We start from the raw sequence: 16125 nt of genomic DNA, 5'->3' as shown, positions 1-16125 counted from the left end.
TTTTGTTTTATTACTCAGTTGTTTGTATTTAGAGCAGCTTTTACATCAGCGTCGTCAAGCTCTTTTACAAGGTCACACTGACGTGCGCATACTTTGGCACCGACCACGGAATAAGCAACAAATCCATTCTTCACAGGTAAAAACATTGCATGTACAGAATTAAGTGCACGCGCACACACACACACGCGCGCGCGCAATGCAGAATACACAAAGCCCACTGTGAACCTCAAAGAGACTCAATTTCACATATATATACACACACACAGACTCCATAAAGTGAATGGTTGATCAGGCGCCGCCGTAAAGCTTTTAGTGCCTTCGAGAAAAATGAACATTTCTTTACGACGGGGGTCTGCCGAGGGTGCTCGGAGCCGGCCCCCGGGAAAGCTCTTAATGCGAGGGCCCGCGCGAGCCCGGGACCCCGCAGCCGCTTCTGAGGCCGAGCCCTTTTTACTTATGTCAGCGCTATGCGTCTGGCATTAACCGGGGGTTCCAGCGTGACACGGGAAGCCAGGGGGAGCCGTGTGCCGACCTATTAGACCAGAGGTTAAATTTACTCTTTGGACTCGCTGTTCCAGTTTAGTCTTGTCGTGAGGGAGCGCTACTCTTGGCAGCGGAGGTTGGTGCAGAAATCTGGGCGCGCGCACACACACACACACACACACACACACACACACACACACACACACACACACACACACACACACACACACACACACACACACACACACACACACACACACACACACACACACACACACACACCCCGCTGCAGAAGTACACTATGATCTAGGCATGGTTCCAACTCAAGGTAAACTCAACGGGGGGTGGTCCTTCTGGCCGCAGCCCATTTCGACTTTTCTGGGGTTTAGGGGGCAATAACAAATAGCCGAATATTGCATAACCTCCATGACAATGTTCTAAACTTTCCACGGGGCTGAAGTCAGTGCGATTGTCAGCAGGTCTTCCTGAAAAGCCGGCAGAGGCAGGTCGAGGTCCAAACTAAGGCACTTTAACTCGGGAGTCCTCCGTAGGTCACAGGAACATGAGCGGAACAGGTTCCTCCCAAAACTCTTTTCCCTTTTCCCGTTCCATTTTTTTTTTCTTTCTTTTTTCTTTTTCCTTTTCTTAGCAAAAGGGACCGACCGGGTAAACAAAGAAATATAAGCGATAAAGACGCTCAGCGAACCGGGAGTCAAGTCGGAGTGAGGCCTCCAACTTGACTCCGCTTCTCCTCCACCTTGCTCCAGCGGAGGAGGCAGATATCAAAGATTAACCTAAAAGTCCTATATAAAAAATATATATATAATAATAATAAAAATAAAAGAAAACAGACAATAGTACGCGTGTGAGGGAGGCTCAGGGTCACATCAGGACCTGCCCACGTGGACCCTGCACATGCGAACCGCACTCCCCTCCGGGACAAAATGGTTGTTCCTTTCACTCCCCCCCCCACCCACCCCCTCCACCCTTAGTCCAGTGGCGCCACTAAAGGCCATTCCATCGTCGACGCACGGCGCCCTCCTCGCTGGGTGCTCTGCCGCTCTCGTTTTTCGTCTTCGTGCAATTGCTCAAACGTCGAACTGCTTCAGCTGCTCGTAGGTGAGGAAGAACTGGGCGTGGAGTCAAGGGCCACGTAGGGGAGAGCTGGATTTTTTTTTATCATTTTTTTTTTTTTCAATCAATCGAGAGAGGAATGCGAGGCACGATCTGGGGAATTTTATCGACTTTCAGCCCAGAGTCTTTTCTTAAGGCTTAGCTTCACCTCCCTTTGCTTCGCCGCAGCCTGAGCTAATTCATACATTTGGTACCTTGTTCAGACCGGTTTCTCGTCAGGTTTTCATTATTTTTGACACGCACACCCACCCACATAACTCCCATATCTCTTCCCCTTCACGTGTCAACTTTCCCCTCAATTGAATGCAACTGAGACCTCACTAAAGGAGTTCCACACGTTGCGCTCCCTCTTAGCTCCATCACTTTCTGCCTCTCCACCCCTTCTTGGCGCCATCAGCGTTTAACTTCGTGGAGATCTGGGCTAGCTATCATTCGCTATCTGACTTCCTGAGACAAGGCATAGTTCTGGAAAAAAAAGAAAAAATTATAATAATACAACTAAACTCCAAGAAAAATAATTTTAAAAAAGCATTAAAAATTCCAGCACTTAAAACAAATTCCTGCGACTGGGAACGGGTGATATTTGAACTGACTGGCGCGTTAAAGGATACAATGATGTTCCATGGGCCCAGGCGGAGCCAGTTGGGGAAGAACCCTTTGTAGAGCGCCATGAAGCCCTCTGACCGCCAAGTCTGCAGAGAGCACAAAACAGTTCAGCCCATTTTCAAAATACAACAACCATTCTCCCTCTGGTAATTATCACTAATCTTGGCTTGATGGGCTTTTGGGGTTTGGCGTGACCAAATAGCCCTAAAATATGAAGATTATCAAGCTTAAGTGACAAAGTCGCCTCCAGCAGACAACTACTTAACCACGCACTTTACACTGCTCCATCGAAACTCTCCGATCAAGCAGTATTGCATTGAAGTATTTAAGTTCGGTTTAAACACCCACGACAGCTGCTCGCATGGCTAAACAGGAAGTGAACGATTCTCCGACGCGCTGGCGGTTTGAGAGGAGGACAGACCTGCAGCAGACAGTCCAGGGTTCCCCGGTACAGGGAGCCTCCTCTCTGGTTCATCATGCGGGTGCGGACCACGTCCACCGGGTTGGAGGCCAGGGCTCCGGTCAGGCCGCACATGAAGCTGGACCTGGGGGGGAACCGCAACAGCGTCTCTTGTCACTCAACTAGTCCACTTATGGAGCAGTGTTTTTTTTTTTTGTTTGTTTTTTTACAATAACCCAACGCTGCCCAGAGTTAAGCCATGGTGGCAATGAAGCTGTGGGTGTGAGTAAAAGGTCAGCGATGAACTCTATAAAACGAGCGTCCGTTGCGTGACGCTTTGTCAGCCAAGAGGGCCGACATCCCACGCAGAGAAACCGGCTTTAGTGTGAAACAACACGTTTGAACCCTCCCAGCGTATTGACATGGAACCCTTCGTTTGTTGAGTGTGAAGAATCAAAAGCAAACGTAGAAGGAGGCAAAGTAAATGTTAACAAGGCCACGGCTTGAGGCCAGTGGGATTATATTTAGCAATGCACAGGCAGAGCTGAATGGATTTTGCAGCTGGTTCTACACATCTCTAAGCATCTTATTTTTTCACAGGACTGTGTTGAAAAAAAAAACAACCCCAAAAAAACAAAACAATGGAGGCATTTTACATGTTAGTCATTCAGATGAGAAAGTCTATCGCCCCGTCTTTGCAGCAAATAGAACACAAAGCTTCCTGGGACTCACAGGAAGTGTGCGTAGACTGTGTCTCCCATGTATCCCGACAGGATCAGGTGCTTCTTGGTGAGGTCGTACACCGGCAGCTCCACCCCGACCACGATGGCCGCTCGCTGGGCTGTCAGTGAAACGCCCTGACGGGGGGACAGACACACAGAGGAACTATTACTTTGTTGAATAAATAAATAAATAAACAAACAAGCAAACAAATAGATAAACAAAGATAAAACATAATACAATACAATAATACACACATAGTAAAATGTCATTAAATAAAAGCTTTAAGTTTTGCTGGAACACCTGATTATTTCATTTTCAGAACATACAGTTAAGCGAGCTACACCCTGTTTCCCCCCTCCTCTTTTACACATGAAACATGGTTGACAACGGTGCAACCAGACCGCGGGGGACAGTCGTCAGGGGCCCCGAACGTGGTTGCCCGGGGCAACTGGGCCAACTGTTATTTCCAGCCCTGGGTGTGGGTGGGACAGAAGGCGTCCGTTTCAGCGGAGATAGAAGCTGCACCTTCCACAGTCCCCTGGTCCCTTCCTGCTGGTAGATGTTGATGAAGTTCCCCATCATGCTCCCCTGGATCACATCACCCTGCGCCTGCATGCGTATCTGAGACACGCGCACGCACACACACACACACACACACACGCACACACACACACACACACAGTATCCATATCATGTCCAGAACACAACGTGTAGCACAAGAGTGTTTGGACTATAAATTAACTCCACCAAACAAGCAAACACCAGGGGCCAAAATCCCACAGACGGATTTAAACTTCAGTTGGTCTTCAACCTTTACCCTGAAAACATCACACACTTTTAGGTTATTCCCCCCGTGCAGGAGAAACAGACCGACCGGTTCTCCTGCACGGGTGGGGGGGGGGGGGGGTGGTGGAAGTTCTGGAAACAGGCCAGCAGAGGCAATGTGGCAACTTAAGCCTGCTTTATAGTCGCCGCAGCCGTAGTGTCGCTAAGCAATAAACCATAAATCAAAAATCATCATAAATTTGACGTTATTGCGCCGCTCGGGACAGCGCCGCACAGTGATTTTTTTTTTTTTTCCCCGTGAAGGGGACACGCCTCCATGCCGTGCACGCCAAGTAATCCAAGATGGACGTGTTGCGAAAAGAAGGTCGCGCGGAGAGGTCCGCGGGTTCAGTCTGTACGATCCGTGCGTGCGTGACCGTAAAAATAACCACATGGCGTCGATTTCATGGAAGGAGATAGCGCCGTCTCTCTCTCTCTCTCTAGAGATCCGGGCTATTTTAACACCCCGGGACTTCTTCGTAAAGTTCCCATCGACAACCTGCACAAGCTCACGACTAGACCCTGCACCGACCACAACAGATATACATACATTTCACGCTTTCTATTTTAATTTGACTCTTTTCTAGTTATTCGCATCCTTCCTTTGGGGCTTCTTTGCAGTGTTCTTTCAGTTTCCCCTGCTGGATTGTGCACAGCGCCCCCTGTCTATCGGGAGAACATCGCCACGGCAACGCCAATCGATATACTGTCTGCTCGAGCGCCCTGGACTATAGCGGAGCCTTTAGGTTCCTTTCTTTCCAGGCGTGTTATACCTTCAGCACGTCGGTGGGGTTGGCGATGGACGAGGAGATGACTCCGGACAGGACACCACACGCCACGTTGGTCAGCAGGGTCTCGTCTGGAGGAGAAGAACCACTGTTTCAAACCGGGGTTCGTTCTGGCCCGACAAAATTAAATTCAAGGACTTTCAACAGCTATTTCTTTTTTCCCCCCATTTTCAAGGACACACAAAGCACATATAATACATTTTCTATGAGATGTCACACACACACACACACACACACACACACACACACACACACACACACTATTATAAGTGTGTATTTCCAACCATGCTGGATTATATTTACATTTCCCTGGCATCCTCTATGTCCTAAATGCAATTCTGGATTTTTATTTTATTTTTATTTATTACGTTACGACTAGATTCAGCACAAAAGGGGCTTTTTCCACGTACCTAAACCTCTGAGGAAGCACAATATTCAAGCACTTCAAGCACCTCAAGGAGCTGGTTAGAAACGTATTCCAAAACACCTTCCCAGCCGAGCCATTTTGTGTTTTTTTTCTTTCATATTTTCTGACTTGAGTTTCCAGCATTTTTATTTATTTATTAATCTATTGCCTACTCTGTGGATTAGGCTAATTTAGTAATGCGGGTTGCGCACACGCACACACACACACACACACTAATTTTTAAGGGGTGGAGCTAACAGTTTGAAGTAGGTCAAACCACTTCCCCTGCGAAAGAATGTTCCTGATACCAAAAACAAGAAACGAGAAGACTCAGAGGACACGAAGGAGCACCCAGTTCTTCTGCTTTTAATTTGAAACACATGGTCCCAAGTCTGACTATGTGTTGGGTTATACTTATGGCCGATCCAAAATTAAAGTGTACGTCTTTGTTTGTGTGTGTGTGTGTGTGTGTTGTGTCTCACCCTCAGGACTGTCCACCAGCAGCCGTTTGAGGCTCTGATAGGTGCCGATCTTGATGGTCCCATAGGACGCCTGGCGCAGCATGGCAGGAGCAATACTGCAAAACAAGGGTTGTGTAGCAGGGTTAGGACAATATAGCAGGGCTAGGACAATATAGCAGAATCAGAATCAGAAATATTTTAATAATCCCAGGGGGAAATTACTTTTGTTCCAGCTCCAAATCCACATACAACATATAATAAAGGGTTAGGGTTAGGATAGCAGGGTTAGGACAATATAGCAGGGTTAGGAGCATGTAGCAGGGATAAATGTATGGTTTACAAACAAAATAATCAAATCAAGTTTGTTTTTGATGCAAATCCCCTCTCTCTCCCTCTCTCTCTCGGTCAGTTAAGTATTGCATGTAAGTACTGCATATTTGGTGAAGGGCAGAGGTAAATAATAATATTAAGTGGAAATATTTTAGGTTACGAACTTTACTGTTATTATGACGTCTTCTACAGGGTCAGAACCTTAACGTCGCTTCCCCTTTTTTTTTGTTTTCTCCAATATTTGTAAAAGCGTATTTAAGACGCGTTGCAGACCCCCCCCGGTTACAGTTACAGTCCAACATTATAACAAGCAGCGGTGAAGTCCTCCCACCCGGAGTAGAGAGCCATGAAGCCCTCCTCCCTGCAGATCCTGGCCACGGCGTGCAGCATGCCCCGGTAGCGGATCTCCCGGTACTTGACGTCGCCCACTTGGCCTTGGACCTGGAGCCGCGTCTTGGTCAGGTCGATGGGGAACGTCCCTGCGAACGGAGCGTCGGGGGGGGGGGGGTTAGGGCCGGCACCGGAGGGCTCTAGGGGTGGGAACTAGCGCGGGGGCGCCGACTGAGAACGCGAGTCCCGGCCCGAGGGCCCGGCCGAGCCGCGGCACTCACCACACTCCGCCGTGACGGAAGCCAGTCCGCCGAAAACAAAGGGTTTCCAGTTGGCGCTCGACATCCTCCTTTTCCCCGCCGCTCCCGCTTCGCTCGGACCGCGTACACACCACGCTCCCGAGTGGCCCCGGCTGTTCCAGTGTTTCAAACGGCCGCTCCCCTCGGTGTCACGCCTCGGGTCCCCGCCGGCGTCGAGGCGTTCGAGTAGGACCGCGGCGGCGGCTCTGGTCAGGCCACGCCCACATGGCACTTTACCCGCCCACATCTGGTTGCTGGGCAACAGTGCGGACGGTTGCCGAGGCGGTAAACCGCAGGTGCTCCTCACTTAACGACCTACCTGTTTCAACGACCGTTCTCCGACCAGTCCGAATTTTACGCTGTGTACAATACAGCGGCGTCTCAGCGTCAAGCATCTCATCTCATCACCCTTTATATACTATATACGCTATATATATTATATACACTATATACACTACATACACTATGTATACTATATACACTATATACACTACATACACTATATATATTATATACACTATATACACTATATATATTATATACACTATATACACTACATACACTATATATACTATATACACTATATACACTACATACACTAAATATACTATACACTATATACACTACATACACTATATATACTATATACACTACATACACTATATATATTATATACACTATATACACTACATACACTATATATATTATATACACTATATACACTACATACACTATATATACTATATACACTATATACACTACATACACTAAATATACTATACACTATATACACTATATATACTATATACACTATATATACTATATATACTTTATAGACGATATAGACTATATATCCAAATTCTCCAATCAGTCCGCATTTTACGCTGTGTACAATACAGCGGCGTCTCAGCATCAAGCATCTCATCTCATCACCCTTTATATACTATATACACTATATATATTATATACACTATATACACTACATACACTATATATACTATATACACTATATACACTACATACACTATATATACTATATACACTCTATACACTACATACACTATATATACTATATATACGATATACATTATATATACTATGATGGAGTTCAATATGAGGTACAGAGCTAAATTCAATCAAGGTCTCCATTTAGATGCTTGCATGCCTTTCATCTCCCAATAATTCTTATTGAGCCTATTAAATTGTATATACTGTATATACTATATACACTATATACACTATGTACACTATATATACTAATAAACACTATATACACTATATATACTATATATACTCTATAGCATATACTATATATATACTATATATACTATATACACTATATGCACTATACTGTATATACACGTATACTGTATATATAGTGTATACAGTTACTATATACCCTATATATACTGTATACAATATACACTATATACACTATACTGTATATATAGTGTATACAGTCTTTCACTACACTAGCGTTCACAATCGCCAGGCCCCCTTGCTGTGAAATTACACTATATAGACACCATATACACTATATATACTATATATACTATATACACTACATACACTATTTACACTATATATACTATGTATACTATATACACTATATATATATTATATACACAATATACGCTATATATACTATATATGCTATATACATTATATATATTATTTACACTATATACACTATATACAGTATACTATATACACTATATACACTATGTACACTATATACACTACATATACTATGTATACTATAAACACTATATATACTAGTTCAAGTTCAAGCTCAATAGATTATTTGTCACATACATATACAGTATGCAGTGAAATGTCATGACACCCAGTGATTACACACAATAAGCTCTATAAGCTCTAAATATACTGAAAATACTAAAATGTGCGTAATCGACACGAGGTGGGTTCTATAAATATATAATATAATTAATTGTTTGGTTTGTATTAAATATACAATATATAACACAAACAATTACAGCCACGCCCCCTATATATATATATATATATATATATATATATATATATATATATATATATATAGGTATATATACACACACAAAATTCCAAATAATTATGCAAATTGGATTTAAGTGTCAGAACATTAAATTTTTTTGTTTTTCAATTCAACTCATGGATGGTGTTGTGTCTCAGGGCTCTTTGCATCACTGGAATCAATCTCAGACACCTGTGATAATTAGTTTGCCAGGTGAGCCCAATTAAAGGAAAACTACTGTGAGGGAAAAATGATTAGGATCAACTATTTTGAATGAGGACAAAGGCCTCTACCTCCAAAAGGGGGGTTGAAAACATTTGTCTGTCTTCCCAGGAACCCCCCAGAGTTCATGTAAAGAGAAATGTTTTGCTCCTACAATGTCAATTGTAATATGAAAGAATCAGGTCACACGTGGCCTGTTTACCTTCTATAGAGATGGGGGACACCTGGAAGTGCATTGTCATGCAACCCCCATTCGGCCAGGTCAAGGTTGCAAGTACCTGTTATTTACATTCTAGGAAGGGTGGGGCACCCAGGAAGACAGTTAGGGGGGAGGCAGACTCGTCGGAGACCTCTGACCCAAACCACACCCTGTTTCTACTGTATAAAGCCTCCTGTCTTTCTCTGTGATATCAGATTGATCCCAGCGCTGCTTTGGAGCAGTACTGAATCTTTCTCTTTATTCTGCAGAATAAATAATCTTGGATAGTCTCTCGACTTAAGAAGGTCGTTCCACATTTTTAAGCAGGCCACAGGTTTCAAGCAATATGGGAAAGAAAAAGGATCTCTGCTGCCGAAAAGCCTCAAATAGTGCAATGCCTTGGACAAGGTATGAAAACATTACATATTTCACAAAAACGTAAGCGTGATCATCGTACTGTGAAGAGATTTGTGGCTGATTCAGAGCACAGACGGGTTGGTGCAGATAAAGACAAAATGAGGAAGGTTTCTGCCAAACAAATTCATTGGATTAAGGGAGCAGCTGCTAAAATGCGGTTACAAAGCAGCAAACAGGCATTTGAAGCTGCTGGTGCCTCTGGAGTCCCGCAAACCTCAAGGTGTGGGATCCTCCAGAGGCTTGAAGTTGTGCATAAACCTACTGTTCGGCCACCCCTAACCAATGCTCACAAGCAGAAACGGTTGCAGTGGGCCCAGAAATACATGAAGACTTATTTTACTCATTTTACTACTACAGTTAGTAGTAGTAGCAGTATTAGTAGTATTAGTAGTAGTAGTAGAAGTACCCATAGTAGTAGTAGTAGTAGTAGTAGTTGTCGTATTTGTGTCATCCATGCAGACAGACAGTTCTAGTGACATTAGTAGTAGTAGTAATATTAGTACTAGTATTAATAGTAGTAGTAGTAGTATTTGTGTCATCCATGCAGACAGACAGTTCTAGTGACATTAGTAGTAGTAGTAGTAAAAGAAGTACAAGTAGTAGTAGTAGTAGTAGTAGTAGAAGTGGTCATAGTAGTAGTAGTAGAAGTAGTAGTAGTAGTAGTAGTAGTATTTGTGTCATCCATGCAGACAGACAGTTCTAGTGACATTAGTAGTAGTAGTAGTAGTAGTAAAAGAAGTATAAGTAGTAGTAGTAGTAGTAGTAGAAGTGGTGGTCAGTGGTCACAGCTCTGACACCTGCACCACATTGCTGGCCGACGTCTCCTCTCTGTTTATGTAAAACGGAAGTTGTAGTAGTAGTAGTAGTAGTAGTGTTTGTGTCATCCATCCACTTTGCTGGCTGACGTCTCGTCTTTATTTATGTAAAACAGACGCTTGGCGTATGGAGCTCTGCCACGGAAAGCCAACCAAACTGTAAAACCACATCCAGAAAGTAACCAGACTATAATAAGCCACAAACAAAGACAGGCCCGATGAATAAACATTTGTTTTTTAAAATATTTTGTGCTAGCAATATCTATCTCCTAATGTTCCATCACATAATGCTGCATGTCATCGTGGACAAGTAGAACCACGGAGGGGCCTCGGCTCCTGGCGCGCGGGGCCCGCTCATCGTCCGCGGTGGAGATGATGCCGAGCTCCCATGAGAGACGGGCAGGAAACACATCACGCGCCTTGAATCAAAGCAGAGAGGGGCGGAGGAGCCCAGACTGGCTGTCTTCTGGTGACACAGCCATGATGCAGCACAGAATGTAAGACATGCAAACCATCGGCTCCGCAATCTAATTTGACGTCTATTTTGGGGCAGCAACACGCAAACAAACGGCCTCCGCCCCGAGGATGAGGACGAAGGAATTGGTGACATTATCAACGTTAAAGCTGCGCTCACTCGCTCAAACACTGGAGTGGGCCGATAATAGGTAATATGTATAATGTACTTCCCTTTTACTTTTACTATTTTGATAGAGATCTATTTTTTTTTATATCATATATTTGATTATTTATCGATATATATATATATAGATGGCTACTGCTCATCTGCACAGGCCACAGATGGTCACTGAATGCTTATTAATAACACACTCTTATTAAAAACGAATTGTATAAATGACACACTCTTATAAATAACACATTCTTATTAATAACACATTGTATTAATAACACACTCTTATTAATAACAGACTCAAATTAATAACGCATTTTATTAATAACACACTCTTATTAATAACACACTCAAATTAATAACGCATTTTATTAATAACACACTCTTATTAGTAACACACTCTTATTAATAACAAATTGTATAAATAACACACTCTTATTAATAACACACTCAAATTAACAACGCATTTTATTAATAAGACACTCTTATTAATAACACACTCAAATTAATAACGCATTTTATTAATAACACACTCTTATTAGTAACACACTCTTATTAATAACAAATTGTATAAATAACACACTCTTATTAATAACACACTCAAATTAACAACGCATTTTATTAATAAGACACTCTTATTAATAACACACTCAAATTAATGACGCATTTTATTAATAACACACTCTTATTAATAACACTTGGTTGTGTTCGGGGTCAGGATGTTTTTGTAGTTCCCTCATATAACCACCAGGGGGCAGAATAACATCAATTTCATATCCCTCAATGGAAAACAAAACCCAACAATCACGCAGCACCCACGTCCGGGCTGAGTGGACGATGACAGAAACGACAGCGGGTGGTCGCGTCTCATACTAATAATAAGCAGCCCCCCCCCCGAAATGTTCTTATCTTAGTTATTATCTAAGGGCTGAATGTTCCCAAACTGAAGTGTTATCAGTTTCGGTATATTTTACCCCCTGCAATGGCACCAGTTGGGGGATTTACCTTGCGTCCTGTCAGAGATTGAAAAGTGGAATTTACCCCAATTGCAGCGGGGTGTGACTTGGTGGCTGGGAATGTGTACAATGTATTTTGTACATTTACATAAATAACAGTCGTGTCTTTCCACTGGATTCACGCACCCGCTCGTTTAACAGCAATATATAGGGCAGAGTCAAAATAATTCCTTTTAGAGGCGTTTCTGTTTTTCACTGGAAAATAACGATTAAACATTTCCAAATTTGGTCGTATGCTTATTGGTTCAAATCGGCCGACGCCTTTCGTCAATTTGAACTTTCCTCTGTGATTGTGCCACGCAATCGTTTTAGGGAGTCAGGACTCCTCCACTGGGTTTAATAATTAGGAATTAAACGCCGTGTCGCTCGAGGGGCTCCGTACGAGGAATTGGCGTCCGTCGACGCGATATTTATTTATGGGATGGCGTCTTTGCAGGCGCCGCGTTGCCGCCCTGGCTCAGCAGGACGGAGGTTTCGGCAGGGAAAACGCGTTTCTCTCCGCGAAGAGCTCCTTCTGATCTGATCCGTCTCCCGGTCGTATTTGTCCTTCCGCGCGCGGCTTCCCTGCGAACATAGATGCACGTGTGAGTGCGGGGACTTTCATCCCCCGCATATTTATTATGATCATATGCTAGTTGTATTGTTTGATTAATGGGTCGGCTGTGGGTCACTAACCTCACTATTGCCATCAGTACGTTATTAATGACCACAGGAAAGGAATAGGTGTGTGCGTGCGTGCGTGTGTGTGTGTGTGTGTGTGTGTGTGTGTGCATGCTCCCACACACAACATCCTGGGCGGAAATGGGACCAACGGGGAAATATTGCTGTTTTATCTGAAACCAATAAACACAGGGAAGCGACGTGCATCTAAAAACGGCCACCATTTAATGCGGTGATTTGTCAAAAAGCAGCCCCGGGGGGAGGCCGGTAGGGGCGGAGAGGACAATCTGGAAATGTTGGCCTCCGTCTGTTCCAAAAACGAATGAAAAAAAAAACAAACAAAAAAAAAAAACCCAACCAAAGCCACCTTGTCAGCCTGGTGTGAACAGCTGTGTTGTCCAGGAGAAGGAGGCATGTTTTAGGGAGACACGGGTCCAGCAGCGAGGGAAGGGTTTGGGTCAATGTAAGTGTAGCACTGGATGAAGAAGATGCCGGAATAGAATCAAAATGGATCTCACACACACACGGACACACACACACACACACACACACACACACGCACACTCGTGTACTGATTGGTACGCTGTACACTGTGACGTTTTGATGTTTTTGTGTTGGCTAAACAGCGGTGCTTGCCTTGAGTGACCGGCGGGACATCGTACTAATGTCATTGAGCGTCACTTCACTGCTTCTCTGTTCTGCATAACTATCTCTCTGCATGTGTGTGTGTGCGTGTGCGTGTGGGTGTGCGTGTGCCTGCGTGTGTGCGTGTGCTTGTTTGTGTGCTTGTTGTGTGTGTGTGTGTGTGTATGTGTGTGTGTGTGTGTGTGTCTGTGTCTGTGTGTGTGTGTGTGTGTGTGTGTGTGTTTGTGTGTTTGTCTAGTCTGTTCGCATGAGTGTGTGCATGTATTGTTGAAAATATAAATCTTATATGCCTGTACAGTATGTCTCTATGTAATTTTGTAAGCTGTTTATGACCTTTCATACTATTACCGTTCCTTTTTTAATTTTTCAAGTATCTGTGCTTACTAAAGTGTATTCCGTTTGGGAGACTTCTAACATTTATTCCATTTCATTTTCAGGCAAATATTCAAATATCCTTTTTTCTCCACTACATTACAGACACGTTTCTTAAGATTTATGTATATATATACAGAATATCAAATGTATATCCTCTAGGATATACATTTTGGTTGAAAAAACACTATCCTAAAGCTATCCTATAGGATAGTAAATAAATAATATATATATGGTATTTTTTATGATATGCATTTACGAATTCAGGATATGCATGAGTGCCCAACTGCAGTAAAAAAAAAAAATATATATATATATATATATATATTATTATGTATTATCGGCTCCTGGATCAGGGCACCGGATATGACGAGTGCTTTTTAAGAGCAGGCGCCTCCATGCGTGGACTTAATTAGAAATGTCGACGTGGTGCCTTCGCTTTGAACCGGAGTCATCCTGCGTCGAGGGCGTTTGTACTTTTACTCGAGTGACGGGTCCGAGTCCTGCTCCCGCCACCGTCGACAAAAAAACAATGCACCGAGTATACACACCACGCTCACCCCGGGGGTCCGTTCTTCAGAGGGCTGAAGCCCTCCGCTTAATTAATGACAAGGCGCTACCTGCTCTGCACCCACCCACAAACACAAACATACACACGCGCGCACACACACACACACACACACACACACACACACACACACACAGGCAATTAAAGCTCTAAATAGAGAGAGAGAGAGAGAGAGAGAGAGAGGGGCTGGATTAAGGCGTGAGCTGCCTCTTTCACACTAACTGATGGGGGGGCTTATTAGACGCCCCCACATGGCCTAGATAGCGCTGACTGCAGGCCCCTCCCGCTCGCTCCTCCAGCGGGAGACGCGCATGGAAGCTGCTGTTGCCATCGGGACGAGTCAGGGAAACCGGCCTGCTCTGGGTTTGGGCGCCGGGAGCGTAGACGAAACCCATAAGCACCCCCCCCCCCCCCCCGGAGGGTGGGTTAGCTGTTCTGTTCTGTGTCTCCTCAGGAATCCCATCGGTCACACTTCTCCCGCCCATGGTTTAACGTGTTGCGGAGAGAGAGAGAGAGAGAGAGAGAGAGAGAGAGAGAGAGAGACGGGGAGAGACGTGTCAGCCTGGTTATTGAAAAGATTGTGGGTTTCAATGTTCTTCCAGGTCGGGAAAAGGATCTATAAAGGGTAATAATCAAATCAATAAAGCTTGGTGGTGTTGAAGAGAGGCGCTGGCTTGCTAATGAGTCCACAAAGTGTGTGTGTGTGTGTGTGTGTGTGTGTGTGTGTGTGTGTGTGTGTGTGTGTGTGTGTGCGTGTGTGTGTGTGTTTGTGCGTGTGTGTGTGTTCCAGTGATGTTTTGTTTTGTTTCTGCAGTTGTGGTACCAACCTGCAGGGCATCACTGAGCTTGATGCTAAATGAAAGCTTGTCCACTATGGTTAGTGTGTGTGTGTGTGTGTGTGTGTGTGTGTGTGTGTGTGTGTGTGTGGCCTGGTTGTTCACTGCCCCCCCATCCCCAACACCCACCCCCACCCACCATGTCCCCGTTCTCTGTCTCCGCTCCCGGTACGCGGATACGTCGCCGTGAATGGATCCCATCGTCCAATCAGCATCGAGTCTCACAGTGACATCACCATCATCATTTTAAGCTCTAAGTTGTTTGTACTATATCCCTTTTCTTTTGCCTCCATTGCTTATTTTTTTGGGATGACATCACAACAGATCATGTCATTGCTCTGGTTTGTGCCTCTTGTGTTTCACTTCTTTGGACCACGACTGCGTGTGTGTGCTTGTATGTGTGTGTGTGTGTGTGTGTGTGTGGTTGCATTTGTGAGTGCATGTGCGTGTGTGTATTTGTGTAGTTTATAGGTAGTAGCATGTGTATAGTACATATACACGCCATTTTCCATACATCCGACTCTTCTTCTGAGATTTCTGGGTGTTGTCTGAGGGCATATTCTCTTTTGTGTGTGTGTGTGTGAGTGTGTCTGCGTGTGTGTGTGTGTGTGTGTGTGTGTATGTGTGTCTGCGTGTGTGTGTCTGCGTGTGTGTATGTCTGTGTGTGTGTGTGTGTGTGTGTGTGTGTGTGTGTGTGTGTGTGTGTGTGTGTGTTTGTGTGTGTGTGTGTGTGTGTTCCGCCAAGCCCACAAGGCTCCTGCCCTGTCAGCAGCACTGGCCTCATCACAGCCCTCCGCCGCCCCGGCCACACACCTAAAAGACCTCCAGAAGGAGCTGAAGGTGGAAGTCCCGTCAGTCATTACAGGTTAAAAAAAAAGGGAGAGAAAAAAGATACTTTTTGGGTGGCGTTCGGGGTTGGAAGAAACTTATCTAAGACCTCCCACCATG

The 16125-nt window shown here is 44.4% G+C and overlaps 1 protein-coding gene across 2 annotated transcripts; it reads right to left on the bottom strand.

The window, feature by feature from the left end:
- On the bottom strand, positions 1 to 6957 carry LOC307238084 (kidney mitochondrial carrier protein 1-like). Of its 2 annotated transcripts, XM_080010935.1 has the most exons (9): positions 6768 to 6957; positions 6488 to 6635; positions 5848 to 5942; positions 4945 to 5030; positions 3872 to 3967; positions 3356 to 3480; positions 2645 to 2768; positions 2229 to 2309; positions 1 to 1613 (listed from the first exon to the last, which is right to left on the bottom strand). In XM_080010935.1, exons 1-9 carry the CDS (start codon positions 6829 to 6831, stop codon positions 1572 to 1574), a joined length of 861 nt encoding a protein of 286 aa, XP_079867061.1. In that variant the 5' UTR covers positions 6832 to 6957; the 3' UTR covers positions 1 to 1571. The 2 variants fall into 2 exon arrangements, with proteins under 2 accessions (XP_079867061.1, XP_079867062.1); XM_080010936.1 differs by lacking the exon at positions 6488 to 6635 and having other exon boundaries at positions 6768 to 6938.
- Between the last annotated feature and the right edge of the window lie 9168 nt (positions 6958 to 16125).

This window comes from Zeus faber (assembly GCF_960531495.2).
Source record: "Zeus faber genome assembly, chromosome: 12".
In the NCBI taxonomy this organism is placed as follows: Eukaryota; Metazoa; Chordata; class Actinopteri; order Zeiformes; family Zeidae; genus Zeus; species Zeus faber.
Note: the sequence above shows the minus strand (reverse complement) of the source record. Positions and strands in the feature narration are given on the sequence as shown.